Source organism: Chiloscyllium plagiosum, unplaced genomic scaffold (genome assembly GCF_037043375.1).
Source record: "Chiloscyllium plagiosum isolate Xiang-an unplaced genomic scaffold, Cpla_swu_hap1 HiC_scaffold_27, whole genome shotgun sequence".
Lineage (NCBI taxonomy): Eukaryota > Metazoa > Chordata > Chondrichthyes > Orectolobiformes > Hemiscylliidae > Chiloscyllium > Chiloscyllium plagiosum.
The window spans coordinates 93,012,639-93,030,831 of NW_028270165.1; the positions used below are offsets into that span (position 1 = coordinate 93,012,639).

General features: G+C 47.4%; 1 protein-coding gene across 3 annotated transcripts; it reads left to right on the forward strand.

Moving 5' to 3' along the window:
- The first annotated feature begins 9,850 nt into the window (after positions 1-9,850).
- On the forward strand, positions 9,851-16,851 carry LOC148145044 (uncharacterized). 3 transcript variants are annotated; one of them, XM_087975588.1, is made up of 2 exons: positions 9,851-9,992; positions 14,861-16,851. In XM_087975588.1, exon 2 carries the CDS (start codon positions 15,269-15,271, stop codon positions 16,235-16,237), a length of 969 nt encoding a protein of 322 aa, XP_087831714.1. In that variant the 5' UTR covers positions 9,851-9,992; positions 14,861-15,268; the 3' UTR covers positions 16,238-16,851. The 3 variants fall into 3 exon arrangements, with proteins under 3 accessions (XP_087831714.1, XP_087831713.1, XP_087831715.1); XM_087975587.1 differs by lacking the exon at positions 9,851-9,992 and adding an exon at positions 14,268-14,369; XM_087975589.1 differs by lacking the exon at positions 9,851-9,992 and adding an exon at positions 14,328-14,373.
- The last annotated feature ends 1,342 nt before the right edge of the window (positions 16,852-18,193 follow it).

The following is an 18,193-nucleotide window of genomic DNA, read 5'->3' on the forward strand; positions in this document are numbered from 1 at the left end:
GATGTGCAAAGGGGCCTCAGTGTCCTCCTACACCAGTCATTGCCAGTTGTCAGACATGTGCAACCAGCAATCAGCAAGGCAAGTGTTATATTAGCAAGAGGAATTGAGTTCAGAAGTGGGGATGTCTCCCTGCAGTTAGGGGGTCATTGAATATATTCAAGGCTGAGTTCATCTGATTTTGGAACAACAAAGACGTGGATGTTTGTGGGGGAAGGCAAGAACATGGTTTCAAGGCCAGTACAGAATAGTTAGTCAGACAGCACAGAAACAGATCTTCAGCCCAACTAGTCCATGCTGACTATATTCAGAAACTAAGCTAGTCCCACCTAGATTGGGCCATATCCCTCCGAACCTTTCCTATTCATGTACTTATCCCAAATGTTAAGTTGTAGAACGAAGAGACCTTGGAGTGCAGGTTCATAGTTCCTTGAGAGCAGAGTCTCAGGAACATGGTGAAGAAAGCGTATGGGATGCTTTCCTTTATTGGTCAGAGCATTGAATACAGGGATTGGGAGGTCATGTTGCAGCTGTACAGGACATTGGTGAGACCACTTTTGGAATACTGCATTCAGTTCTGGTCTCCCTGCTAGAGGAAAGATGTTGTGAAACTTTGAAAGGAGTTGGAAAAGATTTACAAGGCTGTTGCCAGGGTTGGAGGCTTTGCTACAGGGGGAGGCTGAATAGGCCAGGGATATTTTCCCTGGAGCGTGAGAGGCTGATGTTTAGCGGTAAGGATAAATTATACAAGAGGGACGGCTTGCACTTTAATAGGTGGGGGACCAGCATTCTGGCAGGTAGGTTTGCCACTGCAACACAGCTGCGTTTAAACTAAATAGCTGGGGGGGGAAAGAGGGGACAAACTGGAAGTTTAAGAAGAAAGTTAGAACAAGAGAAGTCAAGAAAGACAATGGGATCAATGGAGCAGAAAATTCAAAAGAAAAGGATCATGCCGTAAGGTCCAGTGAAATCGGGATTGATAGGAAGGGTGAGGGGAGTAACAAATTAAAAATATTAAATATGAATGCACGAAGCATTAGAAATAAGGTGGATGAGCTTGAGGCTCATTTGGAAATTGGCAGTTACGATGATGTGGGGATAACCGAGATGTGGCTTCAAGTGGACAGAGCCTGGGAAGTGAATATTCAAGGGTATACGTGCTATCATAAGGACAGACTAACTGGCAGAGGGGGTGGGGTGGCCCTGTTGGTAAGGAATGATATTCAGTCCCTTGCACGGGGGGACCTAGAATCAGGGGATGTAGAGTCGGTGTGGCTAGAACTGAGAAATTCTAACGGTAGAAACTCCCATTAGGGTTTTATCTACAGGCCCCCAAACAGTAGCTTGGATGTAGTGTGTCAGTTGAATAAGGAGCTGAAATTGGCCTGTCGCAAAGATATTAGTACAGTTGTTATGGGGGATTTCAACATGCAGGTAGACTGGGAGAATCAGGATGGTACTGGACCCCAAGATAGGGAGTTTGTGGAGTGCCTCCGAGACGGATTCTTAGAACAGCTTGTGCTGGAGCCTACCAGGTGTTGTGCAACAAATCTGATTTGATCAGGGACCCCGAAGTAAAGGAGCCATTAGGAGGTGGTGACCACAATACAATAAACTTTAATCTGCAGTTTGAAAGGGAGAGGGTAGAATCGGAAGTGACAATATTTCAGTTGAATAAGGGAAGCTATGGAGGTATGAGGGAGGAGCTGGCCAATGTTCAATGGTGCAATCCCCTAGCAGGGATGGCAGTGGAGAAACAATGGCAGGTATTTCTGGGTATAATGCAGAAGATGCAGGATCAGTTCATTCCAGAAAGGAAGAAAGGTCCTAAGGAGAGGCTGGGGTGGCCGTGGCTGACGAGGGAAGTTAAGGACCATGTAAAGACAAAAGGGAAAAAGTATAACATAGCAAAGATGAGTGGGAAATCGGAGGACTGGGATGTTCATAAGGGGCTTGGATTGGGTGAATATCCAAGGTCTTTTCCCCTGGGTATGGGAGTCCAGAACTCGAGGGCATATGTTTGAGCTGAGAGGGGAATGATTTAATGGGGACCTGAGGGGCAGACCTGTTCGCTTTCCGCAGTATCCCAGTGTTGTGAAAGATATTCACTTTCAGGTGGATTTATCTTGACATTAGTCTTTGTGTTTTTGCTTTTCTGCCCCTATAAGATCCTGAATCAGCACCTACAGGCAAATTAGTTAGAGCGGAGTGAGAACAAGGGGGGGGGGGGTGGAGATAGTGGGATGGTGCTTTCAATTTTATAGAATAATAAAAGAAAAGAATATTCCACAGAAAGTAGAATTCCTAGTTCTGAATTTCTATCCTGCACTGACAATTATGACTTTTCTAATCTCTTTTTAACAGCGTATTGGACGATCTGAAGACAGAAGTTTCAAAATCAACAGATGAAGGACTCTCCATTGTCTGCAGTCCTCACTTTGACATCACTCAATCCATCGGGACGACAACAATTTTCCAACTATGATTCTGTGAGAAGGAGCAAAGCTTTTTGGTTGCTGTTTGAGTACGTTTTCAGCAACAGTGGGACTGGATGAGAGACCCTACTGTTGCAGTGCACTGAGTATGGAGCCTGAAGCAGTTATATGGCCTGAGAAGAGGAATTCACGGTGGGGAGGGGCTCCACACACGTTTGTGTGTGGCTGAAGCATTGGCCATGGAGAAACCTGAGGAATCCTGCCCCGTGGAGAAACCGTGGAAGTGTGGCCACTGTGGGAAAGGTTTCAATGTCCCATCTGTCCTGGAGACTCATCGGCGCAGCCACACCGGGGAGAAGCTGTTCTCCTGCTATGTCTGTGGGAAGGGCTTCAGCGATTCCTCCACCCTGCTGAGGCACCAGCGGATTCACACGAGGGGGAGGCCCTTCAGCTGTCCCGAATGCGGGAAGGCCTTCAGCAATTCCTCCGCCCTGCTGACCCACCGGCGGGTCCACACGGGGGAGAGGCCCTTCAGCTGCTCTGAGTGTGGGGAGGGGTTCAGTCAGGTGAGTAACCTGCAGAGGCACCAGCGGGTCCACACGGGGGAGAGGCCCTTCAGGGGCCCCGAGTGCGGGAAGGGGTTCACCTGCTTGATTAAGCTGCTGACCCACCAGTGTCTCCACACCAGGGAGAAGCCGTTCACCTGCTCCTCCCAACTGTGGACGCACTGAAGCAGCGACGGTCAAGTGCCATTATCGACTGGACTATCAACCCAGTTTCGGGGCTGCTGGGTTCGAATCCGGCCACGGCAGATGGCGGAATTGGAATTTGGTCAGAAACTGGAGTTCAGAATCTAACGATGAAACCATTTTTGGGGGGCTGGTGGGGGGGGTGGAGAAAACCCCCATCTGATTCACTCAAATCCTTTTTAGGGGAGGAAACTGCTGTTGTGGGAAAGGATTCACTCAGTCGTTCCAGCTGCATCCTTTACCCAGGCTGGCCTACACATGACTCCAGACCCACAGCAGTGTGGTTGACTCGACACTGTCTGTCCAACTTACTTGAATACAGGATACAGGTTGAAATTACTGAGTGAGACAATACTCCCCACAGGTTAAGGCTGTACCAAGAATCCAATTACAAAGGGATAACTCGGTGGTGACCAAGACTAAGGAAAGTATGGTTGTGGGGGGGATGTGTGCGCACTTCGGTCTTGAGCTGTTTGAAAAGTAGCTACTTTTTCTCTGCCTTTTTGCTGGGGGGATCTGAAGCTGTAACAAAGCTGGATCACAATAAAGGTTACCTGAACTTACTGCCGGGTTCAGACTCTCATTGAAAGTTTTGAGCTCCAAGAGGTTTTTGTTTTAAAGCTGCTCATTTCTTTCAGCCTCCTGCACTGAGTTTCCAATGTCATGTATCAGATGGAGCAGTGAATGAGTAGCTGGTATCGTTAGAAATTGTAAATTTTTCAGGAGTGCAGGTACTGCGTCATTTCATCAGCATTGTAAAGTTTCCTGGCAGCACTGGGACGTTTGGGCTGTGTTCACTAGATGTGGAGGTGCCGGTTTTGGACTGGGGTGGATAAAATTTAAAAACTCTCACAACACCAAGTTTATTTGAAAGCACCAGCTTTTGGAATGCTGCTCCTTCATTGGGGAGCTGTGGAGCAGGATCGACAGACATTACATTTTATAGCAAAAGATCACTATGTCATCGATCTATTGAAGAAACCTAAATTGCTGTTAAGTCTTCCATCTTTTAGGATGGGTTGCAGGTTTCAGTTTGTTCGTACGTAAATCATTGAACATCTTTCAAGTCATGTTCTTGAGATGATTTAAGGTTAGATTTTTTAAAAAAGTCACATCTCAGCTCAGACAATGCCTTAAAGGTGTGAGGTTTGAGTCTGTCAGAACCAGTCTGATTCAAGGTTGGGATCCTATTTCCCAAGTAGGAATTTATAAAATATTACATGGATTGAGTGCCTGCAGACTGTGCGCATTTTAAGCAAAATTGAATGTATCTGCAAATATAATTCTGCCAATACAAATTCACTCCGTGTGTGTGTGTGTGTGTGTGTGTGTGTGTGTGTGTGTGTGTGCGTGCGCGCATGTTTGGTAAAGTGTAAGTGTGATGGAGTATATGTCTGTGAGAGGCTTGGTGTATATGTGTATGAGATGGGTATGAACGCAAGGGTTTACGTTTTACTAAAACAAGGAAGTGCAGTTAATTGTAGGACCCTGGGTCATGTTGTAAAAGAGAGAGACATAGAGTCATAGAGATATACAGCATGGAAACAGACCCTTTGGTCCAATCTATCCACACCGACCAGATATCCCAACCCAATCTAGTCCCACCTGCCAGCACCCGGCCCTTATCTCTCCAAACCCGAGACATGGGGTGGAGGGTTAGGTACATAGTTCTTTGAAAGTTGTATTACTGGTAGGCAGAGTGGTTTAGAGTACTGGGTACAGTTCTGGTGGCCCTGTAATAGGAAGGAGACTATTAGAGAGGGTTTGGTAAAGATTAATCAGGACTGAATACCAAAGAGTTCTTCCTTCGCGTCGGGGAGCTCAAAACTAGGGGGCATATTCTTTCAAGGTGAGAGGAGAGAGATTTAAAAGGAACCCGAGGGGCAACGTTTTGACAGAGGGTGGTTTGTGTGTGGAATGAACTTGCTGAGGATGTGGTAGATGCAGGTACAGTTACAACATTTAAACGACATTCGGATGGGTACATGAATAGAAAGGTTTAGAGGGATATGGGCCAAATGCAGGCAAGTGGGACTAGTTTAGTTTGGGAATCCTGGTCAGCATGGACGAGTTGGACCAAAGGATCTGTTTCTGTGCTGTATGTCTCTACGAACCGGAAGTGATCTTATTGAAACCAGTAGAATTCTGAAAGCAGCTTGACAGGATAGATGCTGATAAAATGCTCCTTTTTCTGGGGGAGAGTCATAGAATCCTGACAATGTGGAAGCAGGCCATTCGGCCCATCTATTCCACACTGGCATTCTGAAGAGCATCTCACCCATACCCACCCCCTTACTCTGTATTTCCCATAGCTCATCCACCCTAACCTGCACATCCAGGGCACCATGGGTAATTTAGCATAACCAATCCACCCTAACCTACCCATCCCGGGGCTCTATGGGTTACTTAGCATAGCCAATCCACCCTAACCTGCACATCCCGGGGCACCATGGGTAATTTAGCATAGCCAATCCACCTTAACCTGCCCATCCCAGGGCACTATGGGTAATTTAGCATAGCCAATCCACCTTAACCTGCCCATCCCAGGGCACTATGGGTAATTTAGCAGGGCCAATCCACCTTAATCTATAAATTAGATTTGTGCACAAGGGTGAAAAGTATAAGGAATTAAAAACAAATAGTGAGGGTAGAAAGCACAAGCCCAGTGACGGGTGTCTGCCCCGGGCCGCGCGGTGCCATTTTCCTAACGGCTGCCCTCGCGCCGCTTCCTCGCTCGAGCGACTTCTCCTCCCAACCGCCTTCGCCCCCGCATGACGTCTGCACGAGGGGATGGGCGGAGCCAGGGATGGGAGGGACCAGGGGAGCCTCACCATCACCAAGCAACAGCATTACCAATGGACCGACAATCGAAACTGGATACTGATGTCACAAAACCTGAAACGATACCTGGTGTGTCTGAATGTGTGCCACATTGTAACAAAAGTTATGAAAGATATTAACTTTCAGGTGGAGGTATCCAAAATGCAGAGAGATGTCAGTCTTGATGTTTTTGCTTTTCTGCCCCAGTAAGATCCTGAATCAGCACCTTCAGGGGAATTAGAGCGGAGTGAGAACGAGGGGGAGAGAGAGTGGGATGGAGCACTGAGTGTGGAGCCTGAAACAGCTATACAGCCTGGGAAGAGGAATTCAAGGTGGGGACAGGCTCCATGTGCGGCTGAAGCGTTGGCCATGGAGAAACCGTGGAAGTGTGGCGACTGTGGGAAAGGCTTCCATTTTCCGTCTGCCCTGGAGACTCATTGGCGCAGTCACACCGAGGAGAGGCCGTTCCCTTGCACCGACTGCAGGAAGGCCTTCAGACATTCCTCCCACCTGCTGACCCACTAGCGGATCCACACTGGGGAGAGGCCCTTCAGCTGCACTGTGTGCGGGAAGGCCTTCAGCAAGTCCTCCAGCTTGCTGACCCACCAGCGGGTCCACACGGGGGGAGAGGGCATTCCCCTGCCCCGAATGAGGGAAGGTCTTTAACAGGCCTCTGCCCTGCTGAGGCACCGGCGGGTCCACAAGGGGTAGAAGCCCTACAGCTGCACTGTGTGCGGGAAGCCCTTCAGCTTGCCCCAACTTGCTGACCCACCAGCGGGCCCACATGGGGGAGAGGCCATTTCCTTGCCGTGAGTGTGGGAAGGCCTTTACCCAGGCCTCCAACCTGCTGAGGCACCGATGGGTCCACAGATGGGAGAGGCCCTTCAGCTGCCCTGAATGTGGGAAGGCCTTCACCCGCTCCTCCTACCTGCGGAGCCACCAGCAAGTTCACGTACCATCGCAGGGTGACTAAAGGAATGACAGCCGAGTGCTATTATTGACTGGACTATCAAACCATTTCTGGGGATTCCTGGGTTTGAATCCCGCTGCGGCAGCTAGTGGAATTGGAATATGGTCAGAAATCTGGAGTGAAACCATTGTCAGTGGGGTTGGGGTGGAAGAAATCCCCATCTGATTCACTCAGCTCCTTTTTCGGGAAGGAAACTGTTGTTGTGGGAGAGGATTCACTCAGACATCCCAGCTGTCTCCTTTACCTAGTCTGGCCGACACGTGACTCCAGACCCACAGCAGTGTAGTTGACCCTACACTGCCCATCCAACTTACTTGGATACAGGATACAGGTTGAAGTTCCTGAGTGAGGCAATACTTCTGCTGGGTGAAGGCTCTAGCAAGGATCCAATTACAAAGGGACAACTTGGTGGTGACCAACAATGAAGAAAGTGAGGGGTTGGAGGGAGTGTGTGCACTTTGACCTAGAGCTGTTTTTAAAACATTGCTACTTTTTCTATGCCTTTCTGTTGAGAGATTCTGAAGCTGTAACAAAGTTGGATCACAATAAAGATTACCTGAACTTCAGACCGAGCTCAGACTCTCATTGAGAGCTTTGAACTCAACAGGTTTTTGTTTTAAAACTGCTCATTTCTTACAGGCAACAGTGAGAACTGCTGATGCTGGAGATCAGAGTCAAGATTAGTGTGGTGCTGGCAAAGCACAGCAGGTCAGGCAACGTTGATTTTCCTGCTCCTCGGATGCTGCCTGACCTGCTGTGCTCATTTCTTACAACCTCCTGTACTATGTTTCCAATGTTGTGTATTGGTTGCAGCAGTGAATGAGTAACCAGTATTGTTAGAAATTGTAAATTTTTCAGGAGTCCAGGTACTACAACATGCCATCGGCATTGTACAGTTTCCTGGCAGCACTGGGAGGTGTGGGCTGTGTCCACTGGAAACGATGTGGAGGTGCAGGTTTTGGACTGGGTGGATAAAGTTAAAAATCACACAACACCAGATTATAGTCCAACAGGCTTATTTGTAAGCATTAGCTTTCGGAGTGGTGCTCCTTCATCAGGTAGCTATGGAGCAGGGTCATGAGACACAGAATTTATAGCAAAAGATCACACTGTCATGCAACAGATAGGACATATTGAACAAATCTAGATTGCAGATTAATCTTTCATCTTTTACCATGGGTTGCAGGATTCAGTTCATTAATATGTACTTTTAATTCACAGAACTACTTTTAATTCACCTTCTCGAGATGATTTAAGGTTTTATAAAAATAGGTGACATCTCAGCTCAGATACTGCACAAAAGTGTCTGTGTCCCAAGCTTGAATCAGACTGGTTCTATTAATCAAAGTAGGAATTTATAAAATATTACATGGATTGACGGCCTGCAGTTTGTATGCTTTTTTAGCAAAATTGAATATATCTGCAAATATAATTCTGCAAATGGAAATTCACCGCATTGACTTATGTGTGATTGTATCTGCATGAGTGTGTGTGCATGCTAATAAAGTGTGTGTGGGATGGAGTATAAGCCTGTGAGATGGTGAGAGTGTTAGGGTGTGTGTGGCTGAGAGAGCAACAGGTAAAAGGCAAGGGGTTGCATTTTGCTAAAACGAGGAAGGGCAGGACTTGTACAGTTAATGGGGCCCTCCATCATGTTTTAGAACAGATTCATGAGGGGGCAGGGGCCATGGAGGGGTTCGAGTACATAAAGTTAAAAAACTCTCAACACCAGGTTGTACTTCAACTGGTTTATTTGGAAGCACAAGCTTTCGGAGCGCTGCTCCTTCATGGGGTGTTTGTGGAACAGGATCATAAGACACAACCATCTGATGAAGGAGCAGCGCTCCAAAAGCTAATGCTTGCAAATGAGCCTGTTGGAGTATCACCTGGTGTGGTGTGAATTTTAACTTCGTACACCCCAGTCCAACACCGGCATCTCCAAATCGGGGACATAGTTCTTTGGAAGTTGCATCATTGGTAGACAGGGTTGTGAAGGAGGCGTTTAGCACACTTTCCTTCATTGTTCACCCCGTTCAGTGTAGGAGTTGGGACATCACGTTGTGGTTGTACAGGATATTGGGGAGACCACGTGGAGAGGACTGAGTACAGTTCTGGTCGCCCTATTGACGACCACAAGTTGTCGGGTGACCTTATTTCGATGTATAAAGTCATGGGGCGTGTAGGAAAGGTAAATATCACAGGGGGAAGAAAGGGTGGCTCTCCCCTTTTTAACTTCTCTTGGCATTCAGACACTTAAATTCTGTCAGTAACAGCAGCATCGCCAGAGAGCAGACTGCGCGTGCTCGCCGGTACAAGGATGAAGCTGCGCATGCTCCTCACTGCACGCAAGGCACGCGTCGCGACTTTCTTTTGATGGGCCAATCAGAAGCGCTGGAGGACCGGAAGGTGACTGGTCCTCCTGCCAATCAGAGCCTTCCTATTGTCTGAATCCAGAAGCTGGAACACGAGTTTCGGAAGTTGCTGCTCTGTCTGTGAATGAAGAGTGAGTTTGTTCCAGACTCCCCTCTTACTTCTGCTCATCTAATCGGTTTACCACATCTGTCTGTGGCGTGCAACCACCCCCCCCCCCCAATAGCTGGGTCTTATTACTTTTGGTGATGCAACACAGGGTCTTATTTGGTTATCTTCTTCATACTAACTCCCTCTGTGCGTGACCATTGCTCCTGTCATGTCAATACATCTGCTTCTACCAGTCGACCACCTCCCTTTTCAGTTAGTTATTTCTTGGAATATACCGTCATGATTCTGCGTCGCGATTTTTGCAGAAGCAAGATGCAGCTACTTGTCACTGCTTGCAAGCATATCTAGCTTGACATATTCCCCCCAGCACGGACGAGTTGGGCCGGAGGGTCTGTTTCTGTGCTGTAATACTGGAATTGTCTTCGGTGAATGCAGAAGTGTGGTTGGACTTTCAGAGTAGCTTTCCAAGCTGTTGTTCCCTTACTGGAAGCAAAAGAAGTTACATTGAAGTCTTTCGTTTGTGAGACAGCAACTGAGTGAGTGAGTACATCTGAGAGTTTGGTGGAAAGTGGGAATTCATTGCACTGTGGGGATGAAGCCCTACCCTATCCAGTCATTTCTGCTGGTGGATGAGACCAGGCCTCAAGTTGAGGGGAGTACATTTAGGACAGAAATGAGGAGGAACTGCTTTTCCCAGAGAGCAGTCAATCTATGGAATTCTCTGCCCAATGAAGCAGTAGCAGCATCTTCATTAAGTATATTCAAAACACAGTTGGATGGGTACTTGCATGGTAGGGGAATTAAGGGTAGTTGGGACAATGCAGTGAGGAGGATCTCATACGATAGATATATCAGCCATGATCATAATGAATGGTGGAGCAGGTTCGATGGACCAAATGGCCACCTCCTACTTCTTTTACTATGAAACTATTACCCTGCATTTCCCATGGCTAACCCACCTAATCTACACATCCCTGGATATTATGGGCAATTTAGCATAGCCAATCAGCAATGTAGTGATGTGGAAAATGAACATCAGAGAACGATTGAAAGGGACAAGGGGAGTAAATGTACCAGCAATCAAAACTGGATTCTGAAGGTCACAAAACTTGAAACTAAAAACGATGTTTCTGAATGGTGTGCATTGTAATAAAATTGACTGCACACATTGAAGAGAATAATTATGATCTGAGACTCCTTACAGAGGCATGGCTTCAGGATGACAAGGATTGAATCCTGAATATCGAGGTAGTAGTCAGATGGGAAGCTAGGTGAAGGTAGAGGCTTGGCGCTGCTCATCAAAGCACTAATCACAGGGAAGTCTGGTGTCAGCTTGGATTCGGGTCCTGATTTCTCTATCCTCTGATGTCTTTGTTCTCACAGAATAAGATATTGGTCTGTTCTCTGCTCTGCTGGATATCTGCTGAAGCCTTGACTCCCCACCCCTACATCTTCTGGAACAATAAAACGTTCAGTCAATCAAGACCCAAGCCACAATCTCCCAGCCTGTCAACCATCCAGACACAAGAAATCAAACAAGAAAAACAGAACAAAATTAGAAATAAATAAATGCTCATGCTTAATGTTTGTTCATGAGGAAGTAAACCAGAAATAGGGCTCTCCCACGATTCTTATAGTGCCGCTCTTGAGGCATTCTCTCACCCTAACATCTAACTATTCATACCCAGCTATGATTTATAACAATATTTACACCAGCAGAATTAAAGCATCTGTTATCGAGTAGACATCGGGATATACAGCATGAAATAGACTTTTCTCTGTCTCATTCACACACATACACATCCATGGGGGTGAATTTGTATTTGCAGATACATTCTATTTTTCTCAAAAAATGCACAATATACAGGCAGTCAATCCATGTAATATTTTGTAAATTCCACGTTGGAAATAGAACCAGTCTGATTGGGATACAGACAGATCCTGACTTCACACCTTTAATGCGTTGTCAGAGCTGAGATGTCACCTTTTGTTATAAAACCTTGAGTTATTTCAAGAAGATGTCTTTCAGGAAATTCCGCGATTTACAAATGAATGATACAAGCAGCCCATACTAAAAGATGAAAGACTTAACAATCCAGGGTTTTTCAATATATCATTTCAGGGAACTGTAATGTTTTTCCATCCATTCTGTGCCTTATGATTTTATTCTCCACAATCACGTGATGAAGGAGCCATGCTCCGAGTGCTAGTCATAGAGATGTACAGCATGGAAACAGACCCTTCGGTCCAACCCGCCCATGCTGACCAGATATCCCAACCCAATCTAATTCCCCCTGGCAGCACCCGGCCCATATCCCTCCAAACCCTTCCTATTCATATACCCAACCAAATGCCTCTTCAACATTGCAATTGTACCCACCTCCACCACTTCCTCTGGCAGTTCATTCCATACATGCATAACCCTCTGCATGAAAAGTTGTCCCTTAGGCCCCTTTTAAATCTTTCCCTTCTCACCTTAAACCTATGCCTTCTAGTTTTTGACTCCCCCACCCTGGGGGGAAAAGACTTAGGCTATTTGCCCTGTCTATGCCCCTCACGATTTTATAAACCTCTCTAAGGTCACCCCTCAGGCACTGATGCTCCAGGGGTAAAATAAATGCCCCAGCCCCTCTCAGTCTGTGTAACTGGTTAAAGCTCCTTCCCATTGTCAGTTCACTGGGACACACACTCATTCTGTGTAACCAGATAAAGCTCCGTTCACTGGTGTGTTCCTCTCTGAGTGCTTCTCTGCTCACACTGATGTCCTGTACCTTTTGAAGCAGGTCGAATTTCTGTTTCCAGATTCAACGCCCCCCCCCCCCCCATGATATTGAGTGACCCTGTCAGATCTTGTTTTGGAATTTCTTCCAAGATTTCTGTCTGCAGATCTGATACCCTGTTAGCAAAGTTGAAACAAGTCATCACTGTCTGTACCGAATAGAAATTCTGATTATATTGTATGTGTCTGTGTGTTTAAAGTACTAACCCAGTAACATGCAAACGGTACTATTGATTTAAAATACACAGGAGACGTGAGGAGGGCGGTGTCAGGTCCTGGCACACTCTGAACCCTAATAGGGTGTTCCAAAACATTTCAAAATGAGGTGGATGGCCATAGAGCTGTACAGCACAGAAACAGTCCATCTCGTCCATGCTGAATAGATATCTGAAATTAACCTATCCTCTTTACCAGCACTTGGCCCATATTCCTCTAAACTCTGCCTATTCACATACCCATCCAGCATGCTTTTAAAAATTGTATTTGTGCCAACTTCCACCACTTCCTCTAGCAGCTCATTGCACACACGCACCACCCTCTGTGTGAAAAAGTACAAATCTATGCATTCCTCATCCCCCGTTTTACCTGTACCGATACCTTCGGGGATCTCTGAACTTGGACAGCAAGGACCCTTTGTTCCTCTGCACTCTGTAGGGATCTACTATTTATTGCTTACTTCCTTCCCTTATTAAATTTCCCAAACTGCCTGCAGATTAAATTCCATAGTTCTGCCCCATTTACTAGCTGATAGATATCAGAGTGTAGCCGGAGACCATCCTCCTCCCTATGAACAATACCACCTTTCCAGCATTTACTCCTGGACAGAGGGGGCAGCACTGTCTCCAGCTCAGCAGTGTGTTTGTTAGCTAATCAGCATGTTCAACTATATTAATTAAAAGTACCTCACGCTAGCTATACAATAAACCATGATGTTAGTTCCCATTATCTCTTTAGTTGCGCCCTTATAGTTTTTCCTACATTCTACTTAATGTTATTCTAATGTCACGGTTAGAGATTTAGTGTCAGCTTTTGGAACAATGGTCTTGCATTCCAGACCCTACTTAATATTTTCCTAATGTCATGATTAGATATTTATTATCAATAGTCTCAAGCAGGCTGACTCTACTAATTATTAATTAGATATTTAATGTCATGTCCCAAATATTTATTGTCCCAATCCTGTCAATCATATTTAGCAGGTGAGGCTAACTTTACTGACTGTTATCTCATCTTGCCAAAGTGACCTTTCAGCCTCAACCTTACTCTGGTAATTCGTGTAAGAGCTTCCACTATCCTTTGCAACAAACCGGCAGTGGTCTCCATGCTCTAACCCTTCCCATGCTTTCATGCTCTTTATTTTCCATACTATCTAAAAATAGGCTCAGAGTTGTAGAGCACAGAAACAAACCCTTCGGTCCACACCGACCAGACGTCCTAAATTAATCTAGTGACCCATTTCCCAGCATTTGCCCCCTATCCCTCTGAATCTTTCCTATTCATATCTGCATCCAGATGCATTTTAAATAATGTAATTGTACTAGCCTCCACCACTTCCTCTGGCAGCTCATTCCATATACATACCATCCTCTGTGCGAAAAGATTGCCCCTTAGGACCCTCAGAAATCTTTCCCCTCTCACCCTAAATCTTTGCCCTCCAGTTCTGGTCTCGGCGTCTTGCCCCCACAATAAGGGGGAAAAACATACAAAAATTGAGCAGCCAGACAAAATGCAAAAGGAATAAAATACCGAGCCATAGGGGGAAAAAATTGTGGCTCTATATTTTTCCCCTGTTGGCATTTGGACACTTAAAATCTGTCAGTAACACCAACATCCCCGTAGAGCATACTGCGCATGTTTGTCGGTGTCAGCAACGCAGTGCGCATGCTGGCCAGTGTCAGCAAAACACTGGGCATGCTCATCGCTGAACGCAAACAAGGCGCGAGACCTTCTTTTGATTGACCAATAGGCAGCATTGGAGGACTGGAAGGAGACTGGTCCTCCTGCCAATCAGAGCCAGTCCATTGTCTGAATGCGGAAGTTGGACCATGAACTTCTCAAGCTGCGACTCCTGATTCTCTCTCTCTGAGTAAAGATTGAGCTTTACCCAGACTGCAGATTCCTTCCTGTGTCCCAGATATGTGAGTACGGCACTCTCTTATCTCGCTCCCTTTTCCATCTTTTTTCATTCTGTGATTCAATTGTTGACTTTCAGCAACTGAAAGGAAAGAGAGTGAATTCGGCAGGGACAGACTCCGGAAACATTGATCCAAGTCTGTATCTCAATTGGCAAAATAGTTCGGCAGGAGGCATCAGATGGTGCAGAAGCTGCAGATAAAAGGGGGTGGTGGTGAAGTAGGGATAGGTCGAGACAGTTAGAGGGTACGACCTGGTTGGTCAATGGGAAGAATGAGTCTGGTTGGTGGCAGGGAGGAGTCATGTCTTGGCATTTTTTTTTGCTTTTTCGTCCCTGTAAGATCCTGATGAGGAGAATTAGAGCGGAGAGAGTGGGATGGTGCTTTCAATTTTGTGGAATAATAAAAGAAAAGAATATTCTGCAAAAAGTAGAATTGCTTGTTCAGAATTTCTACCCTGCACTGGCAGTGATGAGCTTTGTAATCTATTCTGACAGAGTTTTTGAAGATTTGAAGAGGAAAATTTCAAAATCAACAGATGAAGGGCTTATGCCCGAAATATTGACCCTCCTGCTCCTCGGATGCTGCCTGACCTGCTGTGCTTTTCCAGTGCCACATTTTTCAACTAACTCTCCAGCATCTCCAGTCCTCACTTTGATGTCAATGTCTGACGGTCACTCAATCCACTGGGGCCAGCAAACATTTTAGACCGTGATTTCTGTGAGAGGGATCAAAGCTTTTTGGTTCCTGTTTGAGTATGTTTTCAGCATCAGGTGGGACTGGACGAGAGACCCCACTGTTGCAGCGCACTGTGCGTGGAGACTGAAACCGTGATCCGGCCTGGAAAAGGGATTTCACGGCAGGGAGGGCTCTACACGTGTTTGTGTGCAGCTGAAGCTGTGGCCATGGAGAAACCTGAGGAATCCCGCCCCGTGGAGAAACCGTGGAAGTGTGGCGACTGTGGGAAAGGCTTCTGTTTCCCGTCTGCCCTGGAGACTCATCGGCGCAGTCACACCGGGGAGAGGCCATTCCCCTGCACCGACTGCGGGAAGGCCTTCAGACATTCCTCCCACCTGCTGGCCCACCAGCAGGACCACACTGGGGAAAGGCCTTTCTGCTGTCCCGAGTGCGGGAAGGCCTTCGTGTTTTTCTCTGCCCTGTTGGCCCACCAGCGGGTCCACACAGGAGAGAGGCCGTTCAGCTGCCCTGAGTGTGGGAAGGCCTTCAGGTATTCCTCCACCCTGCTGAGCCACCGGCGTGTCCACACGGGGGAAAAGCCCTTCAGCTGCCCCGAGTGTGGGAAGGCCTTCAGCGATTCCTCCACTCTGCGGAGTCACCGGCGTGTCCACACAGGGCAGAGGCCGTTCAGCTGCCCTGAGTGCGGGAAGGCCTTTAGCCACATCTCCTCCCTGATGAGGCACCAGCAGATCCACACAGGGGAGAGGCCCTTCACCTGCCCCGAGTGCGGGAAGGCCTTTACCCAGGCCACCACCCTGCTGACCCACCAGCGTGTCCACACGGGGGAGAGGCCCTTCAGCTGCCCCAAGTGTGGGAAGGCCTTCAGCGATTCCTCCACCCTGCTGACCCACCAGCATGTCCACACGGGGGAGAGGCCATTCACCTGCTCTCAGTGCGGGAAGGGCTTTACCTGCTCCTCCTACCTGCGGAGCCACCAGCGGGTCCACACAGGGGAGAGGCCCTTCAGCTGCCCCGAGTGTGGGAAGGCTTTCAGCACATCCTCCACCCTGCTGAGGCACCAGCGGATACACACCGGGGAGAGGCCGTTCACCTGCTCTCAGTGCGGGAAGGGCTTCACCTACTCCTCACACCTGCGGAAGCACCAGCGAGTTCACGTGCCATCGCAGGGGGATTGAAGGAGTGACGGCCAAGGGCCATTATCGATTGGACTATCAACCCGGTTCCGGGGACTCCCGGGTTCGAATCCTGCCACGACAGATGGCAGAATTGGTATTCGGTCAGAAATGTGGAGTTCAGAATCTAACGATGAGACCGTTTCAGGGAGGGGGTTGGGGGTTGGGGGGAGAAAGCCCCCATCTCTCTCCCTTGTTAGGGAAGGGAACCGCCATTGTGGGAAAGGATTCACTCAGTCGTTCCAGCTGCACCCTTTACCTGGTCTGGCCTACACGTGACTCCAGACCCACAGCAGTCAGGTTGACTCTACACTGCCCTCCCCCCACTGGCAAATGAGCAGGGAGAAACTTAGTTGGAGACAGGGTAAGGGTTGAAATTGCTGAGTGAGGCAATACTTCCTCCGGGTGACGGCTGTACCAAGGATCCGATTACAAAGGGACAACTTGGTGCTGGCCAATAGTAAAGACAGTGAGGGGGGTGGGACAAGGAGAGGTGTGGTGTGTGCACTTTCACCTTGAGATGTTCAAAAAGCAACTACTTTTTCTCTGCCTTTTTGCTGGGGGGGATCTGAAGTTGCAACAAAGTTTGGGTTGCAATAAAGGTTACCTGAACTTAACACCGGGCTCAGACTTTCATTGAAAGCTTTGAGCTCCAAGAGCAGTTTTAAAGCTGCTCATTTCTTTCCACCTCCTGCACTAAGTTTAGAACATAGAACATAGAACAATCCAGCGCAGAACAGGCCCTTGATGTTGCGCCGACCTGTGAACTATTCTCAGCTTGTCCCCCAACATTATCCGAAAATCAGCCATGCGCTTATCTAAGGAATGTTTAAATCTCCCTAAAGTGGCTGAGTTGACTACTTTAGCAGGTAGGGCATTCACGCCCTTACCACTCTCTGCAAAAAGAACTTGCCTCTGACATCTGTCTTTAATCTATCACCCCTCAGTTTGTAGTTATGCCCTCTCGTACAAGCTGATGTCACCATCCTTGGAAAGAGTCTTTCACTGTCTACCATCTCTAATCCTCTGATCATCTTGTATGTCTCTATCAAATCCCCCCTTAAGCCTTCTTCTTTCCAATGAGAAAAGACCCAAGTCTATCAGCCTTTCCTCATAAGACCGTCCCTCCAGACCAGGCAACATCCTGGTAAATCTCCTCTTCACCTTTTCCAATGCTTCCACATCCTTTCTGTAATGGGGTGACCAGAACTGTACACAATATTCCAAGGGTGGCTGCACCAGTGTTTTGTATGGTTGCAGCGTGATATTGCGGCTCAGGAATTCCGTCCCTCTCCCAATGAAACCAATATACCGTGTGACTTCTTACCAGCACTATCCACCTGGGTTGCAACTTTCAGGGAGCTTTGCACATGGACTGCAAGATCCCTCTGCACATCCACACTACCAAGAATCTTTCCATTGACCAACTACTCTGCCATCCTGTTATTCTTCCCAAAGTGCATCACCTCACATTTAGCTTCATTGAACTCCATTTGCCACCTCTCAGCCCAATTCTGCAGTTTATCCAAATCCCCCTGCAACCTGTAACATTCTTCCAAACTGTCCAATACTCCACCGACATTAGTGTCGTCTGCAAATTTACTAATCCGTCCACCTATGCCTGTGTCTAAGTCAGTTATAAAAATGACAAACAGCAGTGGTCTCAAAACATCCTTGTGGGACACCACTAGTAACTGGACTCCAGACTGAATATTTTCCATCAACCACCACTCGCTGCCTTCTTCCAGTTTCTAATCCAAGCTGCTAAATCACCCTCCATTCCATGCCTCTGCATTTTCTCCATCAGCCTACCATGTGGAACCTCATCAAAGGCTTTACTGAAGTCCAAGTATACCATGTCAACTGTCCTACCCTCATCTACATGCTTGGTCACCTTCTCAAAAAACTCAGAGGTAAGTGAGACACGACCTGCCCTTGATGAAACCATGTTGACTTATC

Excerpts from the sequence above, each read along its gene's own strand:
- LOC148145044 (XM_087975588.1), top strand. The coding sequence starts at position 15,269 with ATGGAGAAACCTGAGGAATCCCGCCCCGTGGAGAAACCGTGGAAGTGT.